This window comes from Neolamprologus brichardi, chromosome 19 (genome assembly GCF_056152115.1).
Source record: "Neolamprologus brichardi isolate AB-2024 chromosome 19, ASM5615211v1, whole genome shotgun sequence".
In the NCBI taxonomy this organism is placed as follows: Eukaryota; Metazoa; Chordata; class Actinopteri; order Cichliformes; family Cichlidae; genus Neolamprologus; species Neolamprologus brichardi.
In genome coordinates, this window is record NC_142122.1 from 9,790,824 (window position 1) to 9,806,995 (window position 16,172).

Here is a 16,172-nt window from a genome sequence, read left to right on the forward strand (position 1 = left end):
GTGCAAAAAAATAAATAAATAAAATAAAATTGATGTTTTTCCTTTCTTTATTAGAAAGAGGGACAATACATATTATTGAAGATTTTAACAAATGTAACTATGCCAGATTATAGTCTAATTTCCATCTGTAGACCCTCTGGCAGGTTGATGTTACACACAAGTTAATAGCAACATCAGAGACAGTATTTACAGACCATGTATATAGAGACAGGGACAAAAAACAGCGATCGCATCACAAATATGACTTTTATTGCCTGAATTTTAAGACTTTTTGCTTGAACATTTGGAAACTTCACTTTCTTACAATTTAATACCTTAAAAACAAAAATGAAAAATGAGTAAGTACATTACTCTTTTAGCAAAATGCAACAGCAAAACTCATTTAATACATATTAATGAATAAATTAAACAATGCTTCCCATTTTCTTCATGGTTATTAAAGCTTTGTGCACAGGAGTCTCCATAAGTAAGGTGCAGTTTTTCTTCCACTGTGGAGAATCGGGAAGCTGTTTGTCTGCAACAAACAAAAGGAAATCAACATTAAACAACATTACCATATTTAAGTTTTATGAATTTCTTTAACAACAACATCACATGTTTGTAAACAGACTTTCTACATCTATTAAATGGACAAAAGTATCGGGTCGCATTACAGCAAAAGTCTGCTCAGCCACTGAAACAGTCCTGTCACTTCATGAACCGTTTGTGGCTGACCTCTTGTGGCTCCTGAACACTTCCACTTTTGCAGTAATATTCTTGCAGCTGATGGTTGAATATCTAGGATTTCACAAGCTTCCTTTTTGCAATTCAGTGACCGCTTTACAATGACCATTACTTCCACAAATGTTCGTAAAAGCATGTTGCATCATACGCCTGTGGGAATGGGACTGAGTATGTATTTAAAACAAAAATGAATGTGAAACTCCTACCTTCACTTTCAAGATGGACTCGTGTGGGGAGACATCTGGTGTGGTCCGTGTAGTCCAGTGTGCAGAGCACAGCTGTCTTTTCTCTCGGCACAGTGAGTAACAGCACCAGTAGTGAACATAAAACATTACTCTCCATCACCTCAATCGACTTATGTTTTTCCTATAAACAAAAAGAAAAACAGGGTCAATTTGATATTGTTTTAAAACAAATAGCAATAAATACAAAACTGTTTTGTGCTTTAAAGGCCATAAATAGTTTGTGCTTAACATTAATGGGTTCTTGGCTTTCAAAATCTATGAATGGAACAAAACTCCACGGTTTCTGTTGCTCCCCAACAAAGCTACAGGTTTCATAAAAAGAACTGTGCAACTGTTTAGGGTACTTTTGATTGTTATATTCATAATTTAATCAAAGTGTAAATTAATTCTGTAGTAGAACAAGCCCAAACGTCCAGCCAGAGATATGTTTTAAAAAAAATCTTCAGCCACCTAAACATGGAGTCCTGCAACAGATGGCTTTGCCCACCCAGAACGCAGAACATGATGGAGTCAACATTAATTGGGCGATGCCACAGCTACTGAGGGATATGGTGACATATAATTTAAAAAAGTGAAATCTGGCACCTTAACAAGCTTCAGCTGCTGCTTGCGACCAACAAAGGCGTTGAGATGTTGGCTGAGGGTGTCCAGAAACACCCTCAGGTCTGTCTGCATGTTGTTCTGCTCAGCAAGGTTGTTTAGGGGAATAAAGGGAGGGATGTTGTGGCGACTAATCTTTACAGTTGGCTTCAGATCAATCTCCAGGTTAAAGGTGTCTAAGAAGACGTTCTCATAGGCCGTTGCGATAGATACGCATGCTCCTTTCCCCTTGCGAGTCTTTATGATGTCATACCCGCCTGATGATATCAGCAAATAAAACAGAGCAGGAAAAAAGAGAGGATTAAAACAGGCCAATAAAGATCTGAAGTCTGAGACACACTGGAAAAAGTCAGTGAAAACATTTCCAGGTGACACTGAACCAGAGGAAATAATACTGCAGTTAGGCTGATACCAATGAGGTGATGAGCATGTAGAAGATCTTTCAGCTGAGTGTGTCTGGCCATGAGCTGCAAAAGGTTTGAGTTCTCTGACTCTTCATCCATGTTCTCCTCTTCTTCATCTGCACACTGTTTGTCCATAGCCAACCTCAGTTTCTGGAGGTCCTGTAACAGGAAAGTGCAACCAGCATGTGAAAGTGATGTAACGTTTCAGACCCAGTTCAAATGTGAGCATCATATGAATATGAAATCAGTTGGTTTATCACTGCTTTCTCACACCTAAGTAAACAATCAGGATCTGAATCCCAATCAAAAAATACAGTTTTATGCCTGTCAAACAGTGGTTCATCTCTCGAGTTGTGTACCTTCTTTGTGCTGGAATGATTTATAGATCAGTGTTAAATGGCTTAACAAAGAAATACAATATTCTTCTGAAAATGGTCAGGTAAGGATGAGTACTCTACTGTAGTATATAAGTAAAACACTAACATAAACTGCTATATCTTGATAAAGATTTCAATGTAATCCTACTATAAACGGTATATTTTATGAATATAAATACGGCTTATAATTGTATAAGTTTATCACGTGTTTTGCGTAAATATTTGTCCGCGAAGTTAGCTTCTACCACCATGAGTCCCCAAACCTGGTGTGTCTGTATCTGTGCCTTCAGCTGCTCTCTCTGGGTCTTCAGTGCTTCAACTTTAGCCTTCAGCTCCATCACACGACTCTGCTGCTGAAGCTGAGTTTTACGACTCCTGGCTTTAACTTCCAGCAGACTCAAGTGACTCAAAACACCTGAGGATAAAGCACACATTTACTAACTTCTAAAGGACACAAACGAATGTTTTACTGTTGTATTGTTGGGCTAATAAACATTAGCTCATAGCATTAGCAAGCTAACGAACTTTGCATCACAACAATGTTCTTTATAAGCTAGCTTGCGGTGTCGCTAAGCTAGTTAAAAGCTCTCGCTCCGAGGTACCTTTCGCAGGTGCTCCCTCCATGTTTCCCGAGTCTTTTTCTTTATTTTTCTGTACGTACTTGTAAACGTCCACTCCTCTTGCAAGTTTTTGATTTTGGCGGCTGTTGCGTCACCACACCGCCCACTTCTCCAACCCCGGAAGAAAATTAAAAACAGTTTGCGATCACATGGAGCAATGGAGCGACAGATTAGCATGGTAAGTGTGTTCAAGTCCTTTTTTTCAACATAGCATAAGTTTAAACAGTTTATTTGAAAATACAACCCCTGATTTTCATAAAGTCGTGATTTCATTCATGGAAATACCTTCCTCATCAAGTTTTAACTAACGCAGTGCTCTTGAACGTCTCAGTGAAAGGCATGGTGACGGTTACACTCACCCGGATACCCACAGTGCCCTGTAAAGGTAACCCTGCTCAATGCTGTTGTACCTGTTCTGTCTCCGCTAGCACACTGTTTCCTCTCACACATCATGCTGTCTTGATTAGGGCTATTTCCTTCATACCCAGTCAAGTTATGCAGATAAAGTCACTTTTAAAATCCTGTATCATGCTTTGCCATAGTACAGCGAGGCTTTTGTGACCTTGTTGTATTTTGTGCGCCTACTTTGTTGGGTTTGAGGCAAAATGATCAATTAATTGATCAGCAGAGATTTTTACAGTATATTAATACCTAATCTGGCTCCCGGCCAGATGAAAGGATTTCAACCTTCAGTCTGTTTTAATGTGGAAGGAAATCAAAACAAGATACAAGAGGATGCCACTCTGGACCCTTGGGTGACACCTATTTGTAATGCTAAAACCCCCCAAATGTTTTGAAAACAATCTTCTAGGTAATTTTGCTCGATTTAGTTAAGCAGTCAATTTAAAAATACTGCAACCCGTGTGAATTTATAGTACATTCCACTGAAATATTTTTACTGGCTTTATATTCTGATAGGAAAACACGTTTTAAAATGACCTTTTAACCCCTCTTCGCCACAGCTGGAAGAGCTTGTTTAAACGTTTGATGTCATTGACCTTGAAAACTCACAGTGACTTGTTTTTGCTGTAGCTCAGGAGCAAGGAACCTCCCCCTTTCCAAAACAGCTGACATTATTTTTGGATCAGCACAAGCAGGGAAAAGCTAACATAGTGAGAGGTTACATGACTTCAGTTTGTCTGCTTTACATTGCACAGATTGGTGATATTCTCATGTAGCAGCGGTGCTTTGATGCAAGCATTACAGTTTAGTGACAACAGACTCAGTGCTGAATCTGTTTGCCTGAGCAGGAGCACAAATGTCTAAGAAAAGCACAAGGAAATCAGCTGTGTGCAGATGTGTTTCTTCTCCCATTTTTGCAAAGTTGTTGTTGTTGTTTTTTTTTAAATTGTATAAGCAGAAAAGGCCTGAATAGAATAATATTTCATAATATAAATAATAACTCTGGATATCTGAGCAGATCACCTCACATGCAAATGATAAATAGACAGGTTCTTAAATAGCGCTTTTCTAATCTGAGCACTCGCCCATTCACACCCTTTCATACAAGCACTTTTTAATGCTTAAGTGCTTTCTGTCTGACATTTATACTCCAATGGATGCATCAGAGAGCAACTTGAGTTTAGTATCTTGCCCAGGATTCAAAGCACCAACCTTCCACAGCCAGCCCACATGCATATTTATTCAGCTTTTTTTGTTTCCTTCAAGGTTTTTGGACTGTTATGACTGATGGGTGTGAACAAGGACGTTTCCTATTTTTCTGACCGTGTGTGTGAAGAAGCACACAATCTTCTCAAACTGCAGCCAGGAGACAATCAAGATGGACCCGTCCGACCAGAAGTTCTTCACGGTTATAGACTATGTGATATTTGCCGTCTTACTCGCTGCCTCTATGGGCATCGGGCTATACTACGCTCTGTCTGGTGGGCGTCAGCGCACGACTCAAGAGTTCTTAATGGCAGACAGAAGCATGGGCTGCCTCCCCGTTTCCCTCTCGCTCATTGCCTCGTTCCAGTCGGCCGTGGCTATCATTGGCGTACCAGCAGAGATCTACACACACGGCACTCAGTACTGGTTCATCGGCTGCGCCTACATCCTGGGCCTCTTCATTCCAGCTCACATTTTCATTCCAGTGTTTTACAGACTGCGCGTCTCAAGCGCTTATCAGGTTTGCCGAAGCATTTTCATTTTTCACCAGTACTCAGTTAAAGCGAGCTTATCTTTGGATTTCTTATGCTGCTTTGTTTCACAGTATCTTGAGCTGCGCTTCAGCAAAGCAGTACGCATATGTGGAACTTTGACCTTCATCTTTCAAATGGTGAGTGCAGCACTGCAGTGCGATAACACAGGATGTGCGGATGCAAGGTTTTTTCCCAATATTTGATATTCAAATACCACAACTACAAATATAACATCACTACTGTCTTTCTCACAGGAGTAAAATATAAATAACCTCCCTTGTGTAACCTTTTAAGATTTTTTTTTTAATGTAACATAACATTTTATAATAATGGTATTCTGTAAAACTGGTAAAAAGCAAGACAGAATAACTGTAAATGACAGGGTTAGAGAAGGTGGACACGTTTAATGTAGCTAGGGGTTTGGTAGAGTTGAAGATGTTAATATTTTCACTGAGAGGGGCCAAAATTGGCAAGATTAGAAATAACTACATCAGAGGGACAGGTTAGATTGAGCAGTTTGGAGACAAAGTTAAGATAAGGCTGAGATGGACGTGTGCAGAGAAGCGATAAGGGGTGTGCTGGACAAAAGATGTTGATGGTGGAACTGCCAGGCAGGAAGAAAGGAGGAAGACCACAGAAAAGATTATGGATGTACTGAAGGAGGACATACAGAGGGTTGATGTGACAGAGGAGGATGTTAGAGATAGTGTGAGATGGAGGCAGATGATCCACTGTGGCGACCTTTAAAGGGAGCAGGCAGAAGAAGAAGGAGAAGAGGAAGACTGATACCCAGTAGCTATGTCATGTTGTACCAGCTCTAGTTTTATTTTAAGCAGATATAATAAAGCAGTGTAAATATTCTCTTTTTTACTCTCAGCTATAAGGAGAATAAACTTAATGTCACTTTGCACATTTAGTGGACCGCTTTAGTGCATTCAATAATATAAAGGCCTTAAAGTTCAAAGGTTTTTCTATGAAGATGACATTTTCTTTTTACCCGACTGCAGGTTATCTATATGGGAGTTTGTGTGTATACTCCTGCCTTTGCACTGAATGCAGGTAAGAAGAGGTTATTTTTCTTTTTCTTTTTCTTTTTTTTAACTTTCTCATTGAATTTAACTAAATAATTCTTGTAGTTCAGTGGGTTGCTCTCTGTCTCTGTTTTTGCAGTCACTGGGTTTGAACTATGGGGAACAGTGCTGGCCACTGGACTAGTGTGCACGTTGTACACAACACTGGTGAGTTACATCACAGGCCCAGTTTGCACAGCCTTCTACAAGGGCTTTGAATAAATTGAGGGTGATTTCATTGAGCTTAACCTGATAGGAATGACTTGGTCTTCTGTCAACACTGCCTTTGCTACTCCATAAAAATAACTTGCAAGAACTGACAAAAAACCTGCAAAAAATACCCATAAATATTTTTTAGTAGGGTCTTTATGTTTGAGTAGCAGTTGAATACTTCTTGATTCACACATGTAGCCTTTTAATGCTTTCGGTGCCTTTTTGTCTCAGGGTGGTTTGAAGGCCGTCATCTGGACAGACGTCTTTCAGACTGTTGTGATGTTTGCAGGGCAGCTGGCTGTCATTGTGGTGGGAGTGCAGAAGACTGGAGGAGTGGCTGATGTTTGGAGGAAAGTCTGGGAGGGAAACCGCATCTCTGGTCTCGAGTGCGTTTGAAGTTTGCTTAATGGAAACGACTCTTTGTAGAGTTTTCATATGAATATGTAAAATATGCAGGCAAGGGGCATGATATTTGATACTGAAAGCTTTCTGGGGTGTACAACACTGAGCACACATTAGTTGCATGCAGATAAAGATGGGGGGAAAAATAAAATACACTGCATATATATCCAGATGATAGTCAAATACATCGCACACTCCAATAAAGCTGTCGTTATTTTTCGCACCGGCAACCACACGAAACTTCCTTCTTTCGAACAGCTGCAGAATTAAAGCACTCTGAAATCTAACGCTTCTTTTTGTTGCAGCTCGTACATTTAAAAACCACAGTGCCTTTTTTCCTGGTGAGAAATTATGTTTGCATTTGGTTATTAAAATTTATCTGCATCCTAAACATTGACTGGCAGATGGAAACCAATATCACCTGGCTCCATGGGAGCTGTAAAAATGTGTCTGTTGGCACCTGAGGCTACTTCAGCAAAGTAGCGGTTGGATTTACATGGATGCGGAAAATCTGAAAAAATGTTTGCAGACAGTCTTACAAACTAAAAACAATCCTTCACCTATCCTACAAGTTAAATGCAGGTTATAGTACTGCAGGTGGCATTAAAACCTCCACTTATTTAGTAGAGGAAGGAAAAAAATAAATCAAATCTAGCTTGAATGTGTTTCTCTTCAATATTTAGTACTTGCAAATCTTTGTTTCTGCAGTTTTAAGAAAGGTTTTGTCAGCTATTGCTTTTTAAATTAAATTAACCCAGGACTGTATTCTTCAAATAGTATATTTGGAATCATTAACTGCTGTTGCAAGTTTACTCTACATGGAGGCTTGTTGGAAAGAGCTCCGGTCCATGCATTTGATTTCATAAGATATAGTCTTTAAACCGCATCTCTCTCTCTCTCGCCTGTGATACAGTCTAAACCCAGATCCGACAGAGAGACACACCTTCTGGACTCTTGGGGTCGGTGGGGTCTTCCTCATGCTGTCCCTGTATGGTGTGAACCAGGCTCAGGTCCAAAGATACCTCAGCTCACGCACAGAGAAAGAGGCTGTCAGGTAAGCAGTGGCTTTGATATTAAAGCAAAGATTCTTGTGAATTCATACTGATAATATGTTCTACAGTTATTCATGACACAACAGAGATGGAAGGAGACAGTAGATGAGCCTCTCGATATTTTATTTCAAGCTAGCTTGTATGTATTCATGTGCTTTATTAAATCCTGTGGCTGTTAGATTAGCTATATGTGTTAGCCACTCTGCCCTGCAAGTTTAAAGGAGGGTGCTCCAAAAAAAAAGAAAAAAAAAAAAACATCTGCAAAAAGGATGAGTGAAATGAAAAGAAAATGACACGAAGCTGACTTCAAAGTTAGCACCTTATTATGTTCCCAACCTCCTGCAGGTCTTGCTACATGGTTTTTCCCTCCCTGCAGCTGGCTCTGGCTCTAAGTTGTGTGATGGGGCTGGTCATGTTCGCACGTTACTGTGGAGAGGACCACTCTGACAAGCTGGCCAGTTCTTCACGGGATGCAGTGAGTTGCACTGTGCTGTGTAATGTTTATAGTGTTCCCATCCATCCATCCATCCATCCATCCATCCATCCATCCATCCATCCATCCATCCATCCATCCAGGATGAATATTGCATAACTGTCATACTCTTTTCTGGAGTGAACAAAATCTGAAGTGAAATATGAAGAATGATCAAAAATATTCATGCCTAATTAAATAAAGTTCCCCTGAGGGCACAAAAAATATGCATTGGTATTTGCATATTTTATAGTGATACCTTTCATTACATTCGACTCATGTCTCTCTAGTGTGTTTTGGATGTCAGAGATGACACAATATGTGTTTTGTTCCTGGCAAATGATACATTTATGCAAATCGAACTGAAGGTACCAGGAAGATATGTTTATAGTTTGTTTCCCACAGATGGTGATATATTTTGTGATGGATATGCTGCACGGTCTGCCTGGGCTGCCTGGACTCTTCATTGCTTGTTTATTCAGTGCAGCCCTCAGGTACGGGACTTTCCACAGTTTCTGCAGAGACAGAATAAATTTTACTACCAATCCTCTTTCCACAGTATTTCATCACTCAGCTTTAGGCTTGTCATGATACCTGCATTATCTACTCATCGTCACGTATGGACACATTTTCAATAATTGTCCATGACCCCAACATTGCATGATGTTTACGTGCATCTTTGTTAAAATAGGAAACATTTTAACTCACATTTCCAAAAGAAAAGCAGGGTTTTCACTCTCATTAAAAGTGAAGAGACAAAAAAAAGATTCTTTTTTTTTTTTTTGCGGTAATTTGTGGGTGTGCTGATCTTTGTGAGCAGTTTCACTGTCAGTGGGGCACAGGTACTGCTCCTACACACACACAGAGTGAACCTGGGGGGTGTACTACGAACCAAGATTAATGGATTAGTGTGCTATGCTGAGTCTAAAGTCATACATTCCAGTGTGAATAACCTGCTACATTTGTAGGCTATTTGTCATGAAGAATACCATAAAGGTGGCCCTCTTTTCAGGTTAGATCACCATAGCAACTTCTGTTGAACAGCTAACCTGGGCTGGAACAGGTTATGTTCACAATTGGAAGTGACTCATTTTCACTATTTCTATTATTTACAGAATCTTTAAGTGTTGTATAGATTCACTGCTTAAGGAAGCAGTTTTACCTGTAGAGATGTAGCTTAGTAACGCCAGCAGTTTAAGCCCAGCTATAAAGTTACAGCAGCACAAACCGTGGCTATAATTTTACAGCTGCTAGTCTCATTGCCACTGGAATTTACATTTATGAAGTTGATGATACAGAAAATATGTAAATGTTTGTGTTTCATTTGTAGGTCATTTTATCTACAGATGTGACTTTTAGTGACTTTTACTTTGATCTTGTGACAAACTCTCCTGGTGTCCATTTTACTGACTCAGAACTGAACACACTGCATAATTTTGATCTTTTAAATGCATCAACATTAAAGTTTCAGAGCTCTAACGCGCAGATGTCACATATTTGTGTGTACAAAAAAATAATAATAATAACCACTGTTGTGTTAGGTGTTATCTCTGATAGGAATTGTAGCTTTTGTCAAACGAGTAAACATAAAGAGAACCTGACTGTTTATGTGGAGCTTGCTTTATAGCTCTGTTGTGGAGTTGAAACACTGTTCCATTCTCTTTATCTCTTGAAGAGAATTAATAAGAGCATTTCCTCAAATTTGTTACCAAAGTTCACCTGGACTCAAAGATAAGACTTGGTACAGGCCAATAATACAAGGTGGTAACTGTGGTTGTTTATCTTTTACATCAACTCTTATTGCTGTAATGATTTGCTAACTAGAATCCAAGAGGTGAAACATGCTTTAAATTTGCATTTTAAAGTTACACGCCCTTTTTTCCTTTTCTTGTTTAGCACCATATCGTCGGCCTTCAACTCTTTAGCTACTGTAACAATGGAAGACCTCATCAAACCGCAATATCCTGCCATGACAGAGGCGAGAGCAACCCTGCTGTCCAAAGTTTTAGGTCTGCTCTCTGAAGCTTTAAATGTTGCAATTTGTGAATTAAAGCAGTGAATTGAAAATGATGCTTTGACCCTAAAGTTTATACTTGTGTCTCCTTAATAAGCTATGTCCTATGGACTGCTCTGCCTGGCCATGGCATATCTCACTCACCTCATGGGTGATTCGGTTTTACAGGTAAGGTCGCACAGGTTATAACTTTATAATCAACATACTTCTATGTTTGGACCGATTGTTTATCATATTTAACGTTAGGTGGCTTTGAAAATCTTCGGCATGGTTGGTGGTCCTATTCTTGGTCTGTTTTGTCTCGGGATGTTCTTCCCGTGGGCCAACTCCATCGTAAGTTGACTTCTAACGTAAACTCACAATAATGCTGTTTATTTATTTATTAACTTATTTTGGTAATTGTTTCCAGGGAGCTCTGGTAGGTCTGTGTGCAGGACTGGTTGTGGCTTTCTGGCTCGGCATTGGAAGCATCCTCGCTCGTAGCACAAGACCTCTACCACTCGAATGCGGCGCCAATGCGACTATTGCTATTCAGACAGCGTTCAACAATACCACTCTGAGGTACGGATCACTCCGGCTGCACACTGTGACCTCTCCTCATTGATCATCTCCTTAAGCATCTCTTTGTTCTTCAGCCAACCCTCTGGACTCAAGAGATTTTACTCCCTGTCCTACATGTGGTACAGTGGCTTTAACTGTACTACAGTCATTTTAATAGGCCTGATTATCAGCTTTCTCACAGGTAGGTGAGTTCTTATGCATATCTTTATTGTCCATAGCTTTTCTTTATAAAAATTTTATTAGAAATTCTTAATTATGTTTCTTAGGCCCAACAAAGGAAGAAGATGTGATGCCAGGAACACTCTATCCCTTGTTAGGAAAACTTTTTTGTTTTCTACCTGAACACCTGAAGAAGAAGCTCTGCTGTGTGACTCCACTGGGACAAACGGTGAGTGAAATGATCGATTTAATAGCAAAGAACCTTGCAACGTTTATATATAATGTATTTACAGTAGAATAATAATAAAGCATTAAGTAAAGATGGTGGTACAACTGTAACCCCGGTGACACAGAGGTGATGTTTTGAAATGTTTACTAGAATTTGGAAGCGCGGGACTTTTTTCAAGGGCCTCTTTTCAGGATTATGATTTGCAGGCGGCTAAAGTGGGATTTGGCAGGTGGGGAACAATAAGATTGGGCGTAGTGGTGCAGCATGGAAAACTAAATTATTTAGAAATAAGTCAGAATAATTTGGTTTGCTCTTTCTGCCCTTTTTAGCCCACCGAATTCTGCATGATATTAGTAACTGTTACACAAGCTTTATAACTAATTTCCAACACCTAGACCTTTCCAATAAGAAAGGTACAATTCAGTGAATCTAATCAGCATCGTCACTTTGAATATACATTCGTGTCAGCTACCCTAGATGTAAACAGTCCAGCACTGTAAACTTTAACACATTGCTCCAAACTAACCAGTTTAGCCTGTCCTAAATTTCCTGATATTTTCATCCAGTCTTTGTATAACACAGAATTAGTGTACTTCAGTTCATTGTGCAAGACATTTTCACAAAAATGTAATTCAGCAACACATCATTTATATATACATATCTGACTCAAAAGTTTTTAAAGTTACTTACAACATTATATATACACTTTAAAATTCCAAGCATGTAAATTTCACTTTCTAAGCAGTGCTTGCCTTTGAAAATAATCTTTCTTGTCCTGTCTTTCTTGCATCTTTTTCCATCTCTGACAGTGCCACATATTAACATTTTACTCTAACCCTGTAAAATACAGAAAGTGTCCATATACAAACTGCACAGAAGCAGTAGTGCGACCACAACTTCACATCTGCATCATGAACCCATTGCAGAGTTGAAAGCGAAAAAGGATGAGTTTGCAGTGCTTGCAGGCCATGGATGTAATTATTTTCTTATTATTGAGCAAATATCTATATGCCGTCACTAGAAGCAATGCCAGGCTGCAGTACATGAAAAATTACAGTGGGGCAAAAAAGTATTTAGTCAGCCACCGATTGTGCAAGTTCCCCCACTTAAAATGATGACAGAGGTCAGTAATTTGCACCAGAGGTACACTTCAACTGTGAGAGACAGAATGTGAAAAAAAAAAATCCATGAATTCACATGGTAGGATTTGTAAAGAATTTATTCGTAAATCAGGGTGGAAAATAAGTATTTGGTCAATAACAAAAATACAACTCAATACTTTGTAACATAACCTTTGTTGGCAATAACAGAGGTCAAACGTTTACTATAGGTCTTTACCAGGTTTGCACACACAGTAGCTGGTATTTTGGCCCATTCCTCCATGCAGATCTTCTCAAGAGCAGTGATGTTTTGGGGCTGTCGCCGAGCAACACGGACTTTCAACTCCCGCCACAGATTTTCTATGGGGTTGAGGTCTGGAGACTGGCTAGGCCACTCCAGGACTTTCAAATGCTTCTTACGGAGCCACTCCTTTGTTGCCCGGGCGGTGTGTTTTGGATCATTGTCATGTTGGAAGACCCAGCCTCGTTTCATCTTCAAAGTTCTCACTGATGGCAGGAGGTTTTGGCTCAAAATCTCACAATACTTGGCCCCATTCATTCTGTCCTTAACACGGATCAGTCGTCCTGTCCCCTTGGCAGAAAAACAGCCCCATAGCATGATGTTTCCACCCCCATGCTTCACAGTAGGTATGGTGTTCTTGGGATGCAACTCAGTATTCTTCTTCCTCCAAACACGACGAGTTGAGTTTATACCAAAAAGTTCTACTTTGGTTTCATCTGACCACATGACATTCTCCCAATCCTCTGCTGTATCATCCATGTGCTCTCTGGCAAACTTCAGACGGGCCTGGACATGCACTGGCTTCAGCAGCGGAACACGTCTGGCACTGCGGGATTTGATTCCCTGCCGTTGTAGTGTGTTACTGATGGTGACCTTTGTTACTTTGGTCCCAGCTCTCTGCAGGTCATTCACCAGGTCCCCCCGTGTGGTTCTGGGATCTTTGCTCACCGTTCTCATGATCATTTTGACCCCACGGGATGAGATCTTGCGTGGAGCCCCAGATCGAGGGAGATTATTAGTGGTCTTGTATGTCTTCCATTTTCTGATGATTGCTCCCACAGTTGATTTTTTCACACCAAGCTGCTTGCCTATTGTAGATTCACTCTTCCCAGTCTGGTGCAGGTCTACAATTCTTTTCCTGGTGTCCTTCGAAAGCTCTTTGGTCTTGGCCATGGCGGAGTTTGGAGTCTGACTGGTTGAGGCTGTGGACAGGTGTCTTTTATACAGATGATGAGGTCAAACAGGTGCCATTCATACAGGTAACGAGTGGGGGACAGAAAAGCTTCTTACAGAAGACGTTACAGGTCTGTGAGAGCCAGGGATTTTCCTTGTTTGAGGTGACCAAATACTTATTTTCCACTCTGATTTACGAATAAATTCTTTACAAATCCTACCATGTGAATTCATGGATTTTTTTTTCACATTCTGTCTCTCACAGTTGAAGTGTACCTCTGGTGCAAATTACTGACCTCTGTCATCATTTTAAGTTGGGGAACTTGCACAATCGGTGGCTGACTAAATACTTTTTTGCCCCACTGTAACTCATCCAGTAGTAATATGTATGAACCTGCGGATTAGATTTATTTATTAACTGACTGCTAATCGCCAGGATTAACACTGCAAATTGCACATTGTTCAGTCGTGCAGTCATTTAAAACTAATTTTTATTGAGCTGACCTGACAGGCTGATGAAGGCTATTGCAAAATGTAGGTGCTACAACCTGAAAAGCCTCTGGTTTTAAAGTAACAATTGGAACAGTTAGACTAATCAGATAATCAGAGAGATTCTAATCAAGAATATTTCAGTCTTGTGTAAGGAATCCTCATATCAGTCAGGGCTATGTAAGAAACTCATAGTTCTTTTTAGACTAAAACTGAAAGAGGTGCATTCACCTATTTCCGAGGACTTAAAAGGATTCAGGACTGGGTGACTTCATTCATCTTTATTATAAGTAATTTATCCTAACTGATTCATCAGAGGTTGTATTCTTGCAGGAGTAAAAATCTGGTCTCAGAGACATTTTTTATTATGTTGGAGATGAGAGAGCGTTGGATATGGAGGCAGTGGGAGGGATTATCCGTAAACATCTTCAGGTACCACTGAATATAATGCTGCTTCCCCTTTTTTCCCAAAATTAGACTAAATATTATGTATGCTTGCTTGCATTTCGTTCGTATTTACTCTGCATCATTTAGAGTCAAAATTCAGAAGTTTGCAGCAGTCAGTCATTCTAACAGTTTATGGAAATGTGTAGCGCAAAATACAGCAGTAGCAGTATGTGAAACATCCCTGGTTTGATCCCCCTTTGGGGCTGTATCAGAAAGGATCTCTGGCATAAAATACCAAATTGAACATGTAAAGCTACCTTCTGTGGAGACCCCTTGTGAATAAGGGAGTGGCTGCCAGTAGCACTTAGCATAATGTCAGCATGCTAACTAACATGGTGTCTATAATAAAAATGATCACTGTTAAATATTTGCTGCTTTTTCACAGGTATGAATATTTGATAAAATCAGTTTCTTATGTGTGTTTTTATCTTTTTAAATTAAAAAAAATATACATATAGCTTGCAGCACCACAGAGGCAACCTTCACAACACAAAGAAGGTAATGGACTGGCATTCCCACAAGAAGATAGATCATCACTGGAAGAGAGGGAAAGTTTTCTTCCCGAGACTTTTGTAGAGTATGAAACCGCAGTGTGACGTCGACGTCTGTCACAAGAGGCTCTATTCAGCTCCCTCTAAAAATTTACATGTAGAAGTTGTGAATATCGTCCACATTAGATTGATGCCTGCAGCATTCAAAGCTACAAATTTTTCAACATTTAACATCAGAATTTTTTGTTTGTTTGTTTTTCTATTTATGTCAAAGGCTGAACCTGTCAGTGTCTGAGTCAGTTATGTCTTACTTACATGCAATACTTGTCAGCTTTATGTGAATGCAGCTGACAAATTGACCTTGTACTAGGCCCTGAGGCAGCTCCTCGGTTAAACATCCGTTTTAGCTTTTCTTCCATTAAGCAGGTTTATTCGGATTGAGGGCCCCTCGCAAACAGCAGAGCCAAAGCTGAGTCCCTGAGATGATTATCTTAGGAATACCCACTCTCACCTTGACATAAATGAGCAAAGACTATAGAGGCAACTTTCACACCGAAACTTTGCACATATGCCAACCTCATTATATTTTGGCCATGTTAGATTAGAGCATCTCTTATTGAAACAGTATAAAAAACTGCAGCAAGTAGGGTGAAGAATAACAGACAAATTGTTAGCTGCTTTCTGGAAGGTTTTTCTTGAGTACATGTTAAAAAGCTGAACTATGCTGATATATGTCAAAATTGATATGTTGGGAGCTTGACATAAGAGGAAAAGAAGTAAACATATTTTATGGTGATATTTTCTTTGTACTTGATGACTGTTTAGCATTACTGTGGCTGTTTTAAAAATGGTCCTGTGAAAAGATACAGCCTTGTCTGTTAAGAATGTTTGATTATTACTTGACCGAAAAAGTACAAAATTTTCTAAAGAGAATTAAAGATTTTATAGTTACATTGTTGTCTTTTGTGTTGTTTTTATTAGTTTTTGTAGTTTTATGTTTTGACTTTTTTTATTCGTTTTTTTTGTCTGTAGTTTTCAATAGATTTGTTTCTGTAAGTTTTAAGAAAATGTTTAAAGTTTAGTTTTTTATATTATTGAAATTGTTTATTTGATTTTTATCCTCTAATACTGGGTTTAGGTAAGTGTAGAGTAAATATTAAAGTAAACA

At 39.4% G+C, this 16,172-nt stretch overlaps 2 protein-coding genes across 5 annotated transcripts; one reads left to right on the top strand and one right to left on the bottom strand.

Moving 5' to 3' along the window:
- Window positions 1-29: 29 nt before the first annotated feature.
- On the bottom strand, window positions 30-3,324 carry cenpo (centromere protein O). Of its 2 annotated transcripts, none has more exons than XM_035911101.2 (7): window positions 3,255-3,324; window positions 2,952-3,075; window positions 2,613-2,764; window positions 1,981-2,131; window positions 1,554-1,825; window positions 930-1,089; window positions 30-514 (listed from the first exon to the last, which is right to left on the bottom strand). In XM_035911101.2, the coding sequence occupies exons 2-7, from the start codon at window positions 2,971-2,973 to the stop codon at window positions 405-407; spliced, it is 867 nt and encodes a 288-aa protein (XP_035766994.1). In that variant the 5' UTR covers window positions 2,974-3,075; window positions 3,255-3,324; the 3' UTR covers window positions 30-404. The 2 variants fall into 2 exon arrangements, with proteins under 2 accessions (XP_035766994.1, XP_035766996.1); XM_035911103.1 differs by having other exon boundaries at window positions 2,952-3,078; window positions 3,255-3,270.
- slc5a6b (solute carrier family 5 member 6) lies at window positions 2,685-15,955 on the top strand. Of its 3 annotated transcripts, none has more exons than XM_035911099.2 (17): window positions 2,685-3,147; window positions 3,283-3,354; window positions 4,638-5,097; window positions 5,182-5,247; window positions 6,118-6,169; window positions 6,281-6,348; window positions 6,625-6,779; window positions 7,709-7,849; window positions 8,193-8,322; window positions 8,725-8,813; window positions 10,216-10,328; window positions 10,431-10,501; window positions 10,580-10,666; window positions 10,743-10,894; window positions 10,969-11,075; window positions 11,161-11,282; window positions 14,972-15,955. In XM_035911099.2, the coding sequence occupies exons 3-17, from the start codon at window positions 4,750-4,752 to the stop codon at window positions 15,107-15,109; spliced, it is 1,839 nt and encodes a 612-aa protein (XP_035766992.2). In that variant the 5' UTR covers window positions 2,685-3,147; window positions 3,283-3,354; window positions 4,638-4,749; the 3' UTR covers window positions 15,110-15,955. The 3 variants fall into 3 exon arrangements, with proteins under 3 accessions (XP_035766992.2, XP_006798740.2, XP_006798741.2); XM_006798677.3 differs by having other exon boundaries at window positions 3,301-3,354; XM_006798678.3 differs by lacking the exon at window positions 3,283-3,354.
- Window positions 15,956-16,172: the final 217 nt, after the last annotated feature.